Source organism: Corvus hawaiiensis, chromosome 5 (genome assembly GCF_020740725.1).
Source record: "Corvus hawaiiensis isolate bCorHaw1 chromosome 5, bCorHaw1.pri.cur, whole genome shotgun sequence".
Classification (NCBI taxonomy): Eukaryota; Metazoa; Chordata; class Aves; order Passeriformes; family Corvidae; genus Corvus; species Corvus hawaiiensis.
Genome location: NC_063217.1, coordinates 49,489,354 through 49,509,356, shown reverse-complemented (window position 1 = coordinate 49,509,356; position 20,003 = coordinate 49,489,354). Strand labels below are relative to the sequence as shown.

Genomic DNA, 20,003 nt, shown 5'->3' with positions numbered 1-20,003 from the left:
AATGTTTATTTCTCTTATTAAACATCAAAAGCGAACATAGGAGCTAAAGACCCCTGCCTTTCTAAAAGAGATTAATTATCCTTTTCTTCCTTTGTTCCCCATGTGCTAATTGGGTATCAGTACACCCTCGCCCCAGGTGCTAGCTGCTTTTCTTTGACAATCTGACTGTTCACTATAATTAGGCTTTACTAAGAACAACTGTTTATAACCTGTATTTTTCTTGGATTTTGCTGTGACTCATAATAAAGTCTGAGCTGAGCATTTGAATTCTTTTTTCTGATGAAGACATGATTTACAGGGGAATGCAATATTTTTTATTAAATTAGGAACTATATCAGATAATTTCAGGTCTTCTGAAGAGATTTTAAACACCTGAAAGTTTTATTCACTTGTTTTTAATGAACTTTTATGAAAGGATGGGAAAAAAGAACCAGGCCCCAAACACGTTTTGGTATTTATCACAGCATTTATTTCTTTATTGCTCTATTGAATCAGTACCTTGGGACATAGCTGTTTATCTTTCAAACTGATAAATAGAAACTTATTTTAGGATTATTTTACAAGAATTACAGCAATTTACCAAAAGGCATTTGGCACCAATTCTGCTTAGAAAATTACTTTTAATTGCAAATAATATACTATTTGCCCCAAAGCTTTATACAGCTCCTATTAACACTGAGTTAGTTTCCTCACTAATGTCTAGTTGAAACTCTCACAAATCTGATGGATGAGGAATGAGGGCAGAGTCTTGCCAAGATTATGACGTAGATTCCTTTGGCTGGATTTGAAAATGTGAAAGAGGTCTTTTACTTACACATTTTATTTTATAGCACTGCACCAGACAGTGCTTTTCCTTCTAAGTTATTTTAGGTAGCTGTAACACAGAAGTCCTTGATATTTCACTTCTGTTTTATTGGAATGCTAGCAAGTCTCAGCATACATATTCCTGGCATGGGCTATTGCTGCAGTTGTAATGTACTTTAATAGAAGCATTAGCTTTTTTTTGTTAGTGTAAATTTTACTATGGCCTGGAGCAGGAAAAGAGGGTATGTAGTATTTCTGTGCACTCTGACAGGTTTGATAAGTAGGTAGTAGAAATACTTTAAAAGGAAGCAGACATCCTTTGAAGTTTAGACAAAGGTCTCTGTAGAAAACCTAGACATAATATGATTATAAATCTAATTATAGTAAGCTGTCTGGAAAGAGTTCATTTCAGTCAATCAGTCCATTTTATTTTGAGTTTCATTTTATCAGGCACTGCAATGCTTGTTTATTAGGATCCTCCTAACAAGGCATGCTAGTGCCTAAAGGGTCTTTTTTCTTGAAAAGCATGGTTTGTTCTCATTCAGCTTTGTGCCTTAAAAATTATATATATATTTCTGCCTTTTTAAATTATAAAATTACAAGATCTAATACTGCTGAAATGAGCATTTGGAGGAACAGAATATTAACTGTAGAAAATACAGTGTTCCTTTTCTGGTAGACCACTTTGAGACACATGCCACATGATTTTAACATGCAGATATGCAATGAAGATGAAAAAATGGATCCTAGAGCAAGTTCTGTCTTCACTTCGATGAGTACAAATGTCAGCAATTGCACTGACGTAAATTGAATTAAATCAATTTTAAGCCAGTATTGCCAAGTGTGATGTAAAATGTGCATTAACAAAATGTATAAAATCTCTTTTCTTGTTTTTCCCCTCATTACCACCAGAACTATTGCTTTCTGCTCTCTCTAAAAACCTGGGGCCTTCACGACAAAGCCGTACCTTTTATCACTGAGCAAAATAGCAGTTTTCTGGCAATACAGCTAAGCCTGAGAGGGAAGGAGCAGATGGGAACTGCTGGGAAAAGTAACACCACAAAGGGTTGGTGGAAAAAGTGGTGAATATCAGGAAAGAGAAGTGAGGAAAGGACAGGGAGGAGGGAAGGGGCAAGGGAGATGGAGAATCCTGTCCTACAGCACTGCAGTCTTTTGATGTTCCACCATCACAGAATGCTTTCCAGTCTGCTTTTTAGGCAGATGTTTCAAAAGCATTCTGACACAGACGTATGTCCTCCTCACCTCTGTGGAGGAGGAATTGAAGAGGATTGGCGAGAAAATGGCTACTGCTGCAACAACCTTGAAAGCAGAATTTTCTTCACAGAAACACAAAGAACTACGAAGCAGGCTTCCTTCCTCACACCACTAGTGTCTCAGTCCTCACCGAAAGGCTTGCAAAGATCAGACAAAGTTCCTGCTCAGTTTTCTATTTCTCTGCAAATGTTTTTTTAAGTGCTTTTCTGTATCTAGCTATTGTGTTTCCTAGAAAGCCTAGTGACACAACCAAAACTGTGGTGAAAAACTAAACTAAGAATAACTAACTACATCATGAGTAACTATACACAAAATCAGCGTTATGCAGCTTAACTGTTCCTTCCTGATTTCTGGTCAGATATTACAGTAGTGAAACAGGAATTCAAAATCAAAATTTCTAGACCTACTGAGGGTTACATCGACTTAGTAAATATCTGACATATTCTTTATATGCGAGTTAACGTCACAATTTGCTGGAGACAGTGCATTTTCCTGACTCTTAAGAGAGCCACTAGGTGGGAGTATGTTATCTTAAAAGGCGCTTGGTCAGCCGCTGCAGTTGTCATTTTGAAGGAGTTCCGCTCCCCTTTTCCCGGCAGCCGGGACATGCTGCAACTCTCTTCACACCACGTGGAGTTGGTGGTGATGGAGTTGGTGGTGATGGAGTTGGGATTTTTCGACGCTCGTCTCCACACTGGACGCTGGGGAGGCGCTGCCTGCCTCGCCGCACCTCCGGCCCAGGAGGACATGAGCTGGGGCAAGCAAAGGCAAAGACTTACAGAATCATAGAGTATCCTGAGTTGGAAGGAACCCACAAGGATCATTGATTCCAACTCCTGGCCCTGCACAGGACCACCCCAAGAGTCACACCATGTGCCTGAGAGCGTTGTCCAAATGCTTCTGGAACTCTGGGCTTGGTGCCGTGACCACTTCCCTGTGGAGCCTGTTCCAGTGTGCAGCCACCCTCTGGGGGAAGAACCTTTTCCTAATATCCAACCTAAACCTCCCTGACACAACTTCAGGCTGTTCCCTTGAGTCCTGTCACTGGGCACCACAGAGATCGGTGTCTGCCCCTCCTCGTCCACTCACAAGGAAGCTATAGATCACAATGAGGTCTTCCCTCAGTCTCTTCTCTAGGCCAAACTAAGTGACCTCAGCTGCTCCTTGTATGACTTCCCCTCCAGACCCTTCACCATCTTCCTGGCCCTTCTTTGAACACTCTCTAATAATACTACAAGTGCCACACTTCAGAAAGGCTATCTCTTATCCAAACAAGGTGCACAAGCTAATTACATAGAAAGCCCTGAGGACCCAGGTTAAAATAGATTCAGAGGATCACCTTGCTAACATAAAAGTTAATAATAACAATAACAATAACAATAATAGTAGTAGTAGTAGTAGTAGTAGTAGTAGTAGTAAAGCCTAGTTAAAATATATTAAAAGCCAGGCATTTGCCAGAGAGAGAAATGGTAGGTGATAAAGAAAGGGTCTTTTGAGGAATTAGGCTATAGGGGAAAAAAAAGTTGTAGTAATATTCAACACAAAAGTGATAGATCAGTTTTCAAAATAAGATATTTCTTTTTTTAAAGGAACAGAGCCTCACATTAGTCCTAAACTGAGGATACAGTAAAAGGCATTTTAGCACACATGAGTAAATGCCAAGTAACAGCTGAAGGATATGTGTGTTCAACTCTAAAGATCCAGGATGATACTGTTGGACTAAGAAGTGTATTGTGTAGTAAATTTTGGAGGGCAGCCATGGTACTAGAAAGATGGTGCCAAATGAGCTGTTTCCCAAAGTACAAATTTATGGAAACAGCAAAAACTCTGATTTTCACATCAGGAATATCTGAGCTGTAAGACTGTAAGTGGAAAAAAAGTGATGCAAATGATTATTCATTGTTCCCTGTAGTACAAGAAGGGGAGGGGCAGCTAAAGTAAGGAAAAAAAAAATTAAAAAGTGTTTTTTCATATGTCATAATTTATCTTGCCATAGAGCCTTTCTAAGGTCAGGCTGATAAACCAAAAATGGAGTAAGTTCACACAGGGTAAGAGTATTAAACACGATGAAATTAATTCAAGCTTTAAAGCTGTAAGTTTGCAAATTGTAAACTTTTGAGAACATATCAAGAATCTATCTGTACCTGTACCCTGTCCCCAAGTGCTCACTGTTGCTCATTGGAGAATGATACTTTGCTAAACTGACTTTTAGATATTGCCAAGGTCATTCCCTGTTTCCTCTGATGGTAAAAATTTGGCCCTCATCTATAAGCTCAAGGTGCTCAAAGACAGTAAAGTTGTTAACAGTGTCTGGTTGTCTTGCTGCAGCTCTGGACTGAGAGTCCAGTTTTCCTAAATAATAATGGGAATAGCTTTGTTCATAGAAAAAAAATCTCAGAAGCCAGCTGAAGGATGCATTGCCTAGACCAACAAAAAACTTCATAGAAACAATGGTGGCAGTGCAAAACGATCTGTAGATAGCTGCCTAAAAAGATTTGAAAAACCACACAGAAAAAAAAAAAGCTGCAAAGTTTTTGATGTGTAGGATTCTTCATAATTCTGTGTAAAGTTCATTGTTACTGGGGGTTCATTTCAGAACATCATTATTAAATTTTCACAGCTACAAGATTTTGGAGAGGTCAGGGAATTGGTGGCAATATTTCATATTTAATTTTGCTCTCTATGAATACAGTAACAAAGCTCCTGTTGGTTTTAGCTGGAAGAAACATAACCCAGTGATGCTGTAGTAATAAAGAAGACTGAAGTACTACTTAATGATAGATCTAATTGTATAACTTTTAACTGTGCAGTCCTAATTAAGCAACTTTTTTTATAAGGAACTTCTCTTACGATTTTTTTTTAATTAGGGTCAAATGGTTTTTCGTATTAATAGATATCTTGCTTACACCCCATGTTCCCTTTGTGCTCAGTTATACACAGAACTCACAGTTAATGTCACAAATCCACTGTCTTTCCCATAAGAACGGACTCTTTTTGCAACCACAAATTTGTATTTAATTTCAGGATTTAGTACTGTCTGTTAGAGAGCTTTTAATGCAAACATTCCCCAAAAGGAAAAATGCAAACTAGAAAATTACTGAGGGAAAGTAACTTCTGTAACTGGTTTGGGTGGATATTTTCAGCTTGCTAGTAAAAATCTCTTTGCAAGTCATAAAAACCTCATTATAACTTTGAAACACACTTTATGACTATGCATCAGCTCTACTGCCTGTGCAGTTCTCAATGCTTTAACGCAGTTACTGGAGCTGCTCAAAGACATCAGAAATAGAAACGCTCTGTTCCTTGTTGGAATTTCAGTTCATCAGCCAAGCAGAATTACTGCTTTTTCTGGGCAAGTTTTTGAAAAGACATTATTCCCAGCCTACACCCTGTCTGTCAATACATGATGAAACTGTCATTCTAAAATAGTTACTTGTAGAGTGGAGTGGTTCTTGCTTGCATACAGTGCGACCAAACCTACTTGCTGCTGGAAATTGGGAGTAGTAACTAAAAGAAGAGTACAAACTGCTGTCTTTACCATGCAATCATCCATGATAAATGGCTGATGTACTGGATGAAGAAATGTTATTTTTATCTATTTATCAAGGCCATGTCCTAGTTTATTACACATTTGTATTTACAGAGGTACTGAGGTTTGTCTGCATCCCAAGGTTGATGAAAAGCGGAAGAATGGGATGTGGTAACATGACTGTGGATATCACAGGCTACATCTTCATGTATACTTCAGGGCATTGCAACCTTACACACTTGACAGTCTGAGATGATTTGCAGCCCTGAGACCTTCAGGTTCCTCTTCCAAAGTTTGGGAAGAATGAGATACTTTGGAAGGGACTCCTGAGATACTGTCAGAGCTGCAAGCTGTATAAAGTCACCCATTAATAAAATGAGGCTTGTGATGGAATTTAAACAGTCTGGAGTGTATCTGCACGATTCAGATCTCTTGCTTCAGGTGAGCAGGTATGACTGCAATACAGGACAGGGTCATGAAATGCTATCTCTTCAGGTTCCAAAAGAGGCAGAGCTGGGATAGATGGTGCTGAGCTGAACAGCTGCCTCCCCCTAGGCCTAAATGCACTGCTCCATTTTTCACAGCCATGCTGTTTCTGGTTCTGGAGGCAACCAAGTCATCCTTGGCTCTAGGCTACTTACACAGTGCATTATCACATCATTTAGACACTAAATGAAGTGGTTGAAACCAGGTGCCTCCCTTCTCCTGAATATTCACTTGGAGCTACCTACAATTCAGTCTGCAAATATAAATAGCCAATGTTACTCTGTTTAATATCTAACTCTGATATTTCCAGCAGGAGTGCGGGAAACTCCTCATTATCTTCACATCCACATTTCCTCACTTTTTTTTACTAACCTTTTACCTACTGTGTAGGAGTAGCAGACCCACCCCTCCCTCTGTTTATGTGCAGTGCTAAATGGAAATGTTCAGGTACTTTCTGCAAAACTGCGAGGATCATGGATGCAAATCTGAGTTAGGTCTCAGACTATGCACAAACAGAAGATAAGGTGGCTTGGCAAGTTTAGCAGAGCATAACCCTTCATTTGAATGTATTCTTAATTATATACTATAGTATGCCGCCTTAGCCTCACAGAACTCTTGTTCTCACAGGCAGAGAAGATGCCTTCTGGGGAGGAACCATGCATTTTATTTATTGGGTATGTCCAATGCAAGAAACCTACAACCTTATGCAAATATTAACCAAGCCTTGGAGGTAGCCAGAAATCAGAGAGATTACTATCGTCATGGTTATAGAAATGGGAAAGAGTTAAAAAGGAGACACTGTAGCCAATAGTTTGGGATGTACAGCAGGTTATCTGCTTTAACTAAAAGCATTTGTTATAATGAAAGCAACAGTGCAGTAACCAAACAGACCTCTGATCAAAAATAATAGTCTCTCCCTTATTTCTACCTGAAAATTTTATTAACTACTTCAATTTGTGTTGTGTCAAAGTTGGACATTGTGACAATCTTAGCAGTTTCTGACTGCTCCTAGAGATCCATTTCCCATTCTGAACATCACTGGGGCCCATAGACCATGAGAAGTGACACCCTCCTTTGGAGATCCCAAATAGAGCCTGTTCCAACACAGAGTGGACAGAGAGCCATTCTGCCCTCCTAACTCAAAGTCAAAGGTGTTGCCTGACTTGATAAAAAAAAATCAATAATCACTGTCCTAACCATGAGACTAAAAATAGAACAGGTCAAGGGTAGCCACCTCATAGCCTTATCCAAAGTCTTGTGAACTTCTGCAGGATGGACTGAGAGGGTCCTAGGAATAGGTCTCCCAAATCCCCAGAAATGCTCTAACCATCACATTTTTTCACTCTTTATGAATTGGTACTGCTGTTTCCATTCAAAGTGCTGCTTAGTTAGGAAGGGGTTCAAGGTTTTGGGTAACAAAGGGGGATGTCTACCTTAAAATTTTGGCCAGGGTAATCAGCTAAACAAGGTCACAAAATAGGTTTGCACATTTGTACATAGTCATCCATGTTTGCATGGATGCTGTTTGCATGATTCCAGTTGCAGCACCTGGCAACTGGTGCTCTCTGGGAGCATGCCTTGGGTCAAGGCAGGCCAGGGAGTGCTACTCATTGGCCATTAGAGGTGAAGCAGTGGGGTAGTTCAGCTATATACATGAGTCACAGTGTACCACCACATAGTCAGAAGATGGACCACCACCCATTTTATTTACTAGGTTAGACTACTGCCAGTGGCATTGATGGCATACTTCAATTTAGGGGAACGCAAGTTAATCCTTTTAATCTCTGTGTTAACATGCAACCCCATTGCAAGCCGCCTAAACTCCAGCTGGGGACAGGAAGGCAGACACAACACTGTGCCCTGCATACCCAATGAAGTAGCATCTGAGTCTTCAGGCACACACTTCTGCATTCACTGACTGTTCCTTCACCACACTTAATATGCCCTGCCCTTGCAAGTAAAATAAACCTACATTACCTGTCTGTCACACTACCACTGCTTTGTTTAGACCAAGCATCAAGTTGTAGGTGTGTTGTAGGGGACTGTGCAGCTGATTTGTTTCAAATCACACTATCACCAACAGTTTTACAGTTCACAGATACACAACACAGAAGAAGCAACTTTTGAAACAAAGCCACGTGGCTAAAAAAAGTTCTCTTATAAACAGGGGGAAGATAAAAAAGCTACAGAAAGTCTTACAGAAAGTTTTCTACCCTGTGAGACACAGAAACAGTAAATCCAAATCCCCAGTTTTGTGACAGACAGAACTGTGGTACTGCAATCAATGTAATTCTGACTTAAGCCTCCTAAAGATCTCCCCCTTCTCTCACAGTCTCTGAGCACTCAAGACCATATCCTAAATGTTCTCTTGACTTCAGAACTGAAGCTACATCACAAAACACACCAGAATAATTTTTTTTAAGAAATTATGCCACAAAGAGCCTTCAAATATTTTTAGTGTTCCATTCCTACAGCAGAGAAGATTGTTTCTTCTACCAGCACAATGCTCTGAAAGATTTTTGTAAGGCTGACAAGAGACTGGAATGCACTACAGCAAAGACTCTCAAACTACCAAGATTTTCTATCTTCACTTCCCATCGGAAAGCTCATTCATGACAGTTAAGTACTCAGATGAATCAGGTCTGAAGCTATTACAAAGCATAATGAGGAAATGCTCCGAGCCACCCAAGAACTTTTTCTATTTTCAGTGGATAGGATAAAGGAGATGCTAACTAATGACTAACACGGTTCTTTATCATCCAGTGGTGTGTGATGCTTTATTTAATGTGAGAACATGCAATAAATAATACAGCACCATATCATTTTTAGAGATCACAGTTCTAATGTTTCTCACTGCTGAAGTTTGCATTCTAAGACCTGTCTGGACTATGTCAAGTCACACACAAGTTTAATCCCCTCTTCCCCACCCGCTCAGACTTTAACAAGTATTGCTATGATTTTGTTTTCAATAAAACTCTCAACAGTATTTATACGTAGCATTCTCCTTCAGCACAGGAGAATGCAAAGTGAAATCAAGCAGCAGATGACTGTTCACCATAAAATGAGTAATCATTTATGTTCCACGCTAAAATAAATGCAAACAGAAAACCAGAAAGCACACTGTTCTAATGTCTTCATTGACTTCAACTTACCTCTTTTTTATTTCTTTTAAACAAGGGTTTTCTAAAAACATTTTGAGCCTTACTCATTTTGTTTTCTTTGGAAAGCCTGAAGTGAAACATCTATCCTTTAAACTTGATGTCTTCATTACTTGCGTTTTCCAGCGGCACAGGAGTGATGGTTACACTCCTTCATTACGTATTCTAGTTTAACCACACAGCTTCTCAAAACAGCCCCCACTAAAATGAGCTGTGGCTCTGGATTTACACTCCCCATCACCATCACTTACGGTTACCGATGAACAATTTCACTTCTAAGCACACACATTTCCCCAACAGCTGAACTGCTCCAGTTTTCTGTGTTTTTCTTATTATAACTAGCTCCTTCATTTCAATGGCATCACAGTTGAGCTCAAGAAATGCAACGCTCCAGCTAGTGCTTATTTTTACTCAAGCAATTACAGAAAAAAGTTGACACTGACATTTACCAAAATATTTCAGAGCACAAACACCACCCGCTGAGCTGAACATGAAAATTCATGCCTGCTAGTCTTGTTTTTCTCCTCAGAGTATGACTGATTAGACTCATGCCTGATTTTAACGAAATTTCCAGATCTTTGCTAAAATTATATTTGGTAGGAAAAATGCCTAAACATGTAGCTGAATTTCTGTTCCTATTACATTATTACTTGTCTTTGATGAAAGGATACAGCAAGACATTCTAGACCATTTCATAGCATTTCATAAGTTTAAAACTTTATATGCTGAAGGAAAATTCTCTACTAATGAAATTCTCTACTAATGAAAGCCTGCAAGGAACTGCTTTCATTTCTTTCGTAGACACCTATGAAAATCCTAAATTAGTCAGTCTGGATGCTTCTTGCTCAAAAGCATTAGGCAGCACAGGAGCACTGGTCCTTTGATACTGAAGCTAGAGCAGGAACATTTCTCTGCCTTCCAACAGTCCCACTTGTGATTTGGTTACTGGTCATGACCCCGTTGTTTATTGTGTATGTGAATTGTAAGAATTACTGGAATTCTTGTAAATCCCAATTAAATAAAGGGTAAAGGAAAAGCCCACCTGTAATCACACACCATGTAACTGCATGTTAATGGCCTGTTCTGTACCCTACTGGGATATCTTAAGAGTAACGCTACAGCATTATACTCAATTTCAAGAGGCCATAGACATTTTAAAATGAATAAAAATTATTTATATAATTACAGTAATGACTACAGCTCATGCCTTATTCACAGCAAGTGAAAAAACCATGCTGGAGTTTATGTAAATATTACTAATGCATACACTATGAAAAAGTAACTCATGTTAATTAAAAAACACCTTAATTTCAAAAGTTTAACAGAAACAGTTACACTGAGCATTGCAATCTTTCAAAGCAGAATAGAAGCTGTTTACAAGGATCCAGCAGTAATTGATATCCAGCTGCTTGGAGCTGGGCTGCCAATTGAACATGTAGTGAAAGTTGGGCTGAAATCCCCTCTTATTTGATGGCAGCAGGAGTCATGCTGCTCTTTCCTATGAGCTGGAATTTCGCCCCAGTCTTTACATTCTTCGTCGGTCATGGTGGAGCAGCCGGAAGATGATGATTAGAGAGCAGTCAAGTAGACTCACAGTTCTAAAAATCCAATCTTCAAGCACCTGTAAGGTCTAGGGGAAGGAGGAGGGGGTTTATAGCACAGTTAAAAGGAGTCACTCTAAAAATGGGCAAGTGGCCATTTCAGTAACAGAGCTGATGGCAGGACACTGCACACCACTACTAGAAGTAAATCTGAGGTTGAGTCCTTGGTGAAAACACTGTCATACTGGCCTTTGGCTAGAAAGGAAGGCAAGCACAGCATGTGAACAAGGAAGTGCATGTATGCACACAAGGCTGAACAATTCCAGGAGCATAACAATTTATCTGCATACCTAAAAGACCTTGCTAAGAAAAAAAAAAATACAGTTTTTTAGCATTTAAACAATTGCCAACATGAACGTGATTTCAAATCCAACTTTACACATTCTTGATAAACTGAAAGGCCTCAGCATTGAAGATAAAACATTTCTAGCACCAGCTACTGGCTTGAAAGTGAATACTTACAAGAGATGAGTATAGGAAGACACGCTGTCTTTCACTGAGAAAGTGTTTTAAGGCAATATCCAAAATCACAATATAGCCACCACAGAAACTGCTCCAATGTTCCCTGATTCTTTATGGTACCTACACAGGTTCCACTGCTGAGGGACAGTAAGAACTAAATCGGGTCTGTCCTCCTCCTCCCTGCCATGTGCCCTGGAATGCCAGAAATGTCCAACATCTGTACATCACTGGTTGACATAACGCAAGCTAATTTCTTCCTATAGCTCCTAAATCCCTCTGTAGCCATTTTTATTAGCCATATTAGCCACTATCACTGGCAAGGAACTTGGTGAGGATTGCTGTCTTTCCTTACCACTAATCCAATTAAAAAGTTGTTCAATACAGTAGTAAATGTTTAGACAATTAATACAAGTGACAGATTTCTGAACATTTCCCAGAAGGGAACTGACTTTAACTGGTCTGGCCAGATGTGCTCCTGCAGCACACAGCCCAGGGCTGGTTTTTCTTCTTTGCTCTCAACAAAGAGCCAATTTACTTGCATTTCCACCAAGGAGTATTTTAGGAACGGAGACAGTAATTTCTGAATATACACTATATGTATAAAAGGAAGAGGTAAGCAGTTCTCCATTTCCATCACTTTGTAGAACTCCATCATCCATTTTTATTAATAGTTATGGCACTCAGGTATGCAGCTAAGAAACTGAAGAACATGAAGGTTGTTATTAGAATAATTTCTGGCTAAAGACAAGGAGCAGAACTGCATCGCAACCCTGCTTTTTTCATTATTTAAAGGTGTGTTAAAATATACCAAGATTTTCAGGAAATCTGTTATTTGGCTTACATAGTAAGCTATGCCTTGTGCACTGTGTTCTAGACTAAGTTGTATTTTAAAATGGTGCACAAAATTAAGAAACTTTACATGATGCCAGTGAGTAATCTGTGCTTTCATAAATACAGTAGTATACATTTTATATACAGATCCTGGATGGAAGCCTCCAGGAGGGCTGTTAGCCAGCCATCCACAGAAGGAAAGGAATGAAGATGGTGGGGAGCGTGGTGGAGGGTGCCACACCTAGGCAGACTATTGACGCTAGTCCCACAAGCACGGATGCGAGCACGCTCCTCTGGTCCCGAATAATCATCTTCACAGTCTCACAGAACTGGAAAAAAAAAAAAAAGAAAAAGTGCAAAAGATGAGATTTAAATAGGAAAGCTTTGACTACAGAGCTGGCGATGCCTACTCTCGGGACAGAGCAGCAGTTGCTGCCCCAGCTCTCACAGGGACTCCCCGGAGAGAGGGCAAGAGGGAAGAGCCGGGCTGGCACCGCATCACGCCCAGCATCAGCCTCGGTACTGCCTGTGGCTCCGGCTGGAACCTGTAACTTCAGAGCATTCTAGTAGCGTATTCATTGTTCTACTAATTCAGCTTCGCTTTCCTCGCCGCTTGAAGCCAGCTGAGGCCGGGCCCGCCGCCGTCCCGAGCAGCTCCGCGCCGGCGGCACTGCCCGCTGCGGGAAGAGCGGCGTCAGCGGCGGCCGGGCCGGCGGGCGGTAGCGGCACCCCCGCCCGGGGCCCGCGGCAGTGCCCGGCCCAGCTCCGGCGAGCGGGGTCGCCGGGGGAAGGGCAGCGCCGCCGCAGGCCGGGCCGTACCTTGTCGGTCTGGAAGCTGACCGCGGCTCCGTATCGGCAGTGGGTGACGAAGTGTTCGCAGTTGTTCCAGAGCAGGCTGTAGGCCGTGGTGCCCACCAGCTCCTCCGCCCGGTGGGCCGCCTCCTCGCTGCCCAGCACCTGGTCCTCGAAGAGCCGGTCCATGTGGTTGACCAGGATGCTGCCGCCGTAAGCGAAGTCCTCCACCGTGTCCACCCGGACGCTGGCCGTCCTGGCGATGACGCCCAGGATGAGCCGCTTGTTGGTCACCACCTGTTGGATCTGCCGACGGTCGCCGGTGATAGTGGGCAGGATATCGGGCATCAAGTGAGCGACGCGGTTCTCGCCCAGGTAAATGCCGAAGTGGATGAAGAGCGTGCGGGGCACCTCCAGCAGGTCTCCTCGCTTGAAGCAGCTGGTGTCGTAGTAGCTGGGTGCAGGCGGTGGCGTTTCCCCGCCGGAGCCCGCGGGCAACGGCCGGATGTGGACGAGGAGCAGCAGCTTCTCCAGCAGCAGCGAGGCCGCCTGCGGCACCGGGTTCTTCATGGTCGGCGGGGGAAACCCTCGGTGCCTCCGAGCAGCTCCTAGCCCCCGGCACCGCTTTTCTAAGATACCGGCGGGGCGGGGCTGGGCGGGCACCCGGGCCGGCCCACCGGGTGAGGGGCGTACGGGGAGCGCCCGCCCCGAGGACCGGCCGGGCTTCACTGGGGGTGCGGCGGCACCCTGAGCAGAGCCAGTGACCGCCGGTCTGGCCGTAGCGTCTGCCCGGCCCTCGGGATGGCGTGGTGCCCGCAGCCTGGAGCCGGGAGCCGCCCGCAACTCTGCCCCGTCTACCGCCAACGCTGCCCAGGTAGAAGTGCACGGAAAAGTGTGTGTAAAGCTCTTCGCCCGCCCCGGGGAGAGCAGCGAAGGGCTTCCGGGGCCACAGCCGCTTCGTGCACCTTCCCCCGCCGGCGGGACCTCTGAGGGGCGCCGGGTACCCGCGCCGGCAGTCGCGATGGGCAAGCGGGGATCGGATCGGGGGGTGGCCGGGCGGGCTGCCACGGCGCTCGCACGGCGGCGGGACAGGAGGGGGAGCGTCTGTCTTCCCTGAAAGAAAACAGGTCTCCGAGGGAGAGCGGCAAGTCACATTTATAAATTAATTCGCCCCAAAAGTCCGCCAGCTAAGAAAGAGTGGGAAACGGCAGAGCGGCATTCCCGTGCGTTCAGTTTCATGCTAATCCATTATGTAAATGCTAAATCCTGGCAACGGATCCCACAAAAGAGCAGCCCTGTCAGGTCAACAATGCCGCCTCGATCGGGCTCGGAACTTTCAGTAACCAAGCAGGTTCCCGCCCCCTTGGGGGCGGCGGGATGATGGATGGGACAGACATTCATCTTACCTGGAAGATGACAGGGCGCGGAGAGTGGCAGGGGAGGTGGCCGTGGCTGCAGCCTTTCACCGAGTCCCCGCCGCGCCCCGGGCCCGCTGCCATGGATCTTTGTTCGTGGCGCAGCCGCTCCGGCCCGGCGCTGGCTCTCCGGCTGCAGCGGGGAGCTTTCGCCTCTGAGAAACGCGGAACGGGCGGAGGGAGGGGGAAGGAGGAAGGGATATGCCTGTAAGAATGCTGGAGAAGTTTGTTGGAGCATCTTCCTTTAAACTCGGGCAAACACCGTAACCACAGGATGCCAAATACGAAACGGGGAAACGGGAAGAGGAGCGCTGGTGTGTAACAGCTTGGCAGCTCTCTACAGGCAAACCGCGTTGAAACAGTAGGTTATTTTTCTCTCCTCAGTCACTTTAAACGCTGTGGAACACGAATGAGATCTCTAGACCACCCCAGAGCTGTAGAATCCCTTTGGTCACACCAGCAAAAAAAGAGAAAACGTTCACTATCCCTTTTCTTTCCATTAGCAAACAGCTCTGCTATTCGGAAGGCAAAGGGGATGTGAGGGACCCAGCAGGTGAGAGCCTTCTACCACCACAGATACTGAACCAAGGTTCAGGATCTTGTAAACATGAAAACTTATTGATGAAGCAAAAGCACGTTTCCCCACTTCCTCAGTAAAAAAATATTTCAGGGGAGGGGGTTACCTCATTACTTGTCAACAAAAATGATGGCTGGTGCCCTCCCATTTCCTCCTGCTTGGAGCAGAGAGCACCTTCCTGGGAAGCTAAGACTACCCTCATCTTGCTTCATCTGCAAAGAAAGGGGCCCACCACAACCTCTTGTTCAGTTGCTGATTACAGGCCAGAGCGCCAGCACTACTTAACAGAGTGATCAGGCCTTTGGGATTTTTCTCTGGAGTCTCAGCCAAATTTTTATGCAACAGAAGCTAACATCTCTCAAGCATACTTCAAATCACATCACTTAAAAAGAGTGATACACCTTATAGATGTAGCTTATGATGCTGGTACAGGAACGCCGTGGATTAGCCACCAGCCACACAATTATGTAATTAAACCAGCACATTTTCAAATACAGATGCTAAAAAGTATATTTGTAAGGTTTGAAGCTTTTTCTCTTAGTAAATAAAAATGGGTGGAGGAGAAGGAGGAACTTCTAACTTTAACTAGTGCATTTTTTTCATGGACAAGGGAAAAAAAAATTTAAAACACCTCATCCTGATAAAGGGTGTCACCTGTTTGATGATGGTCACGGCAGCTGGTCCAGAGCTGGAGCCACAGAAGGTTGTCAAACTCCACAGAAAATCCTGGCATAGAAAGGTTCCTGTCTCCCTCCAGTGTGGATAAGCACCATTTCTGCCCTGTGCTGCCATCTCAAGATTCCCCCTCTCCCCACTCCCTAAAGCTGTCTAGCTAGGGATGGTCGTTGCTGATATAGGTGGTAGATGCTTCAGTCCTACCGTTCAGGTTTCTCTTTCCTGTCCAAAGGAAGGTAGAGGAATTCAGCTGAACTCCCTGGCAGATAAAGACACTTCCCAATGGGATCTTTCACGTGGAGGCATCCTTTGTTTGCTTTCTTCATGCCAGTGAGCTTTCATCCCAAAATCACCAGGGTTCATTTCAAGTAAATCCAGAAAGAAAACAAGGATGAAATTGAAGAAGAGGGATTGCCATGAGAAGGAGATTCAGTCTTACTGCATGGGAGGGTTTCAAAATAGTAAGGTGAAAGGTGCGGCATTTCTGCAGTGTAACTTCCTCATACCTGAGGCACTGAAGAGCTTCCTCTCTCCCTCCTTCCCCCCACAACCACTCACTCCCTCACTCTCAAGCCCAGAAACCCCAGTGAACAAGCCCAAAAGGCATTACAGAGCAGACAGGTCTGTGGAATCCACCCAGGTAATGCTTCGCCACTACCTTGCAACTGTTGTGAGCATTACTGTCTGTAAAGCACTTAACACAACACAAAGTAATTCCTGAATGAAACTATTCAGATTCTTGAAAAGCAACCTGCAACCCAACATTTTTGGCTTCAAAACGCAAGGGGTTGCACTTCTATTACTGTCAAACTTCCACAGTGCAACCACAATGTAAGGTATTCTTACCATAATTTTTCATCTGAAAGGGGGAAGAAAACATGTATTTTGATGGAAAAACATCTCGACTGGAGATGGCAAAACTAAAAATACCCATTGTTTGTGCATCAAGCACTGGCACAGTGACTTTTGTATAACAGCTTTTGTACCTTCAGTACACAAATTTAAGTGAAAAAATCACTTTGGAGTATTAAATATAAACCCAAAAACATTGAGGAAGTACTTGTTTGGACTGCTAACTGTTGTGGAATAATTTAATGATAAAACCCATGCTTTATTTTTGAAAGTTAAGCTGAAATGCAGTAAGAAAGCTGTTGAGAGGTAAGAATGCAGCCTTTGTTTAGTAGTGCAGATGAGCCACAGTACAAAAACTTCAGTAAGAGGTGTAAGGCAGTTTCCATTACACTGAAACTCCTGTATTAGAAGGAACCTTATTTTATGCACTAGACATTACTATTTCCATCCTGCTCTCACAGCTAACACAGTAGGGAAAAGGCAGGAAAGGCAGGGAATTAGACGGGTAAGTTCTTGCCTATATGAGGAACAGACCTGGTTTAACAAGCAGGCAAAATGAATTTTTTACTGACTGAAGTTAAAGCAATGCTGACTGCATACATGCTCACCTTTGTGTACAACTTGTATTTAACCAAACCTTTCTCAATTACTCATGCTTTACTTTTAGATCATTTGGGACTGCTGAAACAAGCATAGTTTCCTGAATTCAAAACATGTTAAGACATTCAAGGAGAATAAAGCCTTTGGAGAGGGATTTTTGGAGGGTATAATTTGCAAGAAGAGTATCTGAAAGGTAATGCCATTTGGTTTAAGCTGGTGCGCTGAAAGAAATAATGGACAGAAAATACATTTGTGAAGGATGGTTTCACAGCATCCAAAAGGGCTATTCCAGAGATAAAAATGAACACCTTTGTATTCCCACATCCAGTCCATTTGAACACTCTATCATTCTTTTCAACAAATTACAGCTGCCATTATAGAGCTGTAAGTGACCAGCTCTCCAGAAAACAGTATCATTTACTCTTTTGGGTTTTGTATTTAACAAAGACTAGGGACAGAACAGACAAAATCTGAACAAAGAAGGGAACCAGCAAGACAATGCATGAAATTGCAGGCAAGTCAAACAAACCCAAACAAAGAACCTTTGAACTAAGTATCACTCTGTTCCAGTAGAAGAAACAACATAAATTACTAAAAAAAATTTATACTTTATAAATGTTCACTTTTATTCAGAAACTTATTGCATACACATTTCCAGAGTCACTTAAACAGCATATTGAGTGAACTGCAAATATTTACTGTAGCCTTTTTATCCTTGTAGGTTTGCTACTGAGGTCTATCACTTTCTTTTTTACTTCCTCCCAATAGGCTTTCAAATTATTAAGGAGAGTTTTCTAACAATCGATGACTGTAAACATAATAAAACCTGCATGCCATTTTCCCTTTGAAGTTATTAACTTGGCTATTTTTCTGCAATGAAGTAATGACTCATTTTTTACAACCTGACTGAATCATGCTGTATACATGGCTAGTACCTATGACTTGCTCAGGGAATATTGTGTTTAGATAGATAAAGCATTCATTTATGATACCTTCAATTCAAATTAACAAAACCACAGAAAAGGTGGGAACAATTTATTGCATAGTACTCATTAGCAAGCAAGAGGCTAGGAAATTAGTAACAGTGATAGCACTGGAAGTTCAGGAACAACTAACAGATAGGTTTGGTGACCATTACAAAAATAACTTATTTCCATCATTTTGTCTGGTATTAGTAATGCCTCATTTTTTCAGCACTAAAAAATTAATAAAATCTCCCTAAAATAAACAAAAAAAATATTTCTGAATATAAAATGCCTGAACATGTGGAGTAATATTTTTATGGCTTCTGCAGAGAAAATACAGTTATCAGAATTTCCACCTTGTTGTTGTCCCAGAAAATATGATACAGATTTTTAAGTCTCTTTTTAATGAGGTGAAGAAGTATCCCAATTTGAACATGCTAATCATATTGTGCAGGAAGGGAGATGGAGAGGTAGTAACTGGGAGTCAGAAGAAAGACAGAGTACACTGCATTCAACATGGTTTTCCTTCACAGCAGAAGACACATTTTTGTGGCAAGGGCAATGCAATTGACAGTCAAATAAACTTAATCCAGGCATGACTCTGCTGCACAAATCAAGGATTTAATAGCCCTGGAACAAAACCAGGTATCCCTCCACCACCCAGCCCTGCTTCATCCGTGCCAGGATTGCACCATCACAAGAAGGAGTGAGCGGGCAGACTCCCCTTTCCTCATCTTCAAATTTATTACCACACTAAGATCTGCAATTTACTACTACTCAGTGCTTTCAACTGAAGGATTAATTAGTAAAAGATATTGGAAAATGTAATAACAAAGTCTATCATTAACCAGAGAAAGTGCTGGAAGTTTGGTGGATCACCACCAAAGGTCAGCATTTACGACCAGTCACTGTATAACAGTACCAATTATTACTTTATTGCCCAGCAGGGAAAACTGTTCCCCAGTACCAGACAGTGCTGACTTCCCAGCAGTGCAGAGCAGGTTACCCAGGCTCACTCACTGCACAGGACAAACAGCTGACAGGACAGCAGTCCATTCGATTTTCAAATAAAGGCTGAGAGAAGGAAAAGAGAGATCAACCCAACAGGAGGTAATTTCCATCTTGAAACAAAGATTATCTCATCTCCTAATTAAATGTCGTGTTGCAATTTGATTAAGAAATAAATTAATTCTTCATCCACTGTATTATCTAGACAGGAAATGTTATCAGGCACAGATAAAGCTATTAGTCTGGTATTACTTGAAACATTTGCTAATCTGTGCCATATAGCTAAGCCTCTGAAAAATAACTGTCAAATTTCTACTCTTTAACTTTAAAAAAAAATCTCCTTCAAGAAGCCAGTTCTTGTTTATAACATGTTTTCACACCACTCAGTGTTAAAAGCATATATATTAAACACCTGTTATTCTATCAGTGATTTTAAATCAGGAACATTTTTAATCTGGAAGTCCAACAGCATCTGTCCAAGTGCTTTACCCTGTAAGAAAAAGAACCAAACCAACATTAAATTTTACTATCTAAATATTCTACCACCTTTTTAAAAGAAGTTTTAAAAAATGGTTTAACATGAGTATTTTTCCTATAATCAGTGTGAGAATTCAGTCTGTTTTAAGTTTTTTGAATTTTCAAGCATCCAAATCTGAATAGATTGGACAGTTTCTTCATTTATTTGGTACCTAGTGCTAAAATCAATTTATTTGGGGTTCAGTTCTACTATCTAATTCATACATAGCACCACCTTATTCTGTGAGCAGTCTTCTTGACTATGCTGAGATTATTTGCACACACAAGCATTTCTGAGCCTATGAGCACAGCTGTGCTTTGCTGTAGCCATGGCATTGCTTGGGATTTCATCTTCAGGTTTAGAAGTTACAAATATTTAATACTTAGATTGTACACTTGCAAAAAAAAAAAAAAAGTTACTTTCACGTAACATCACCCACACAAAAGACATATCCAT

General features: G+C 42.2%; 2 protein-coding genes across 2 annotated transcripts in view; both read right to left on the bottom strand.

Moving 5' to 3' along the window:
- Nucleotides 1-8,845: 8,845 nt before the first annotated feature.
- Nucleotides 8,846-13,575, bottom strand: LRAT (lecithin retinol acyltransferase). Its single transcript, XM_048302996.1, has 2 exons — nucleotides 12,966-13,575; nucleotides 8,846-12,475 (listed from the first exon to the last, which is right to left on the bottom strand). Exons 1-2 carry the CDS (start codon nucleotides 13,506-13,508, stop codon nucleotides 12,323-12,325), a joined length of 696 nt encoding a protein of 231 aa, XP_048158953.1. The 5' UTR covers nucleotides 13,509-13,575; the 3' UTR covers nucleotides 8,846-12,322.
- Nucleotides 13,576-17,658: 4,083 nt separating this feature from the next.
- Nucleotides 17,659-20,003, bottom strand: part of LOC125326651 — a 57,013-nt gene continuing 54,668 nt past the window's right edge. The window contains exon 20 of the mRNA XM_048305110.1: nucleotides 17,659-19,520. Within this exon, the coding sequence (XP_048161067.1) occupies nucleotides 19,446-19,520 (75 nt within the window). The 3' untranslated portion in view covers nucleotides 17,659-19,445. The remainder of the gene's footprint in view (nucleotides 19,521-20,003) is intronic.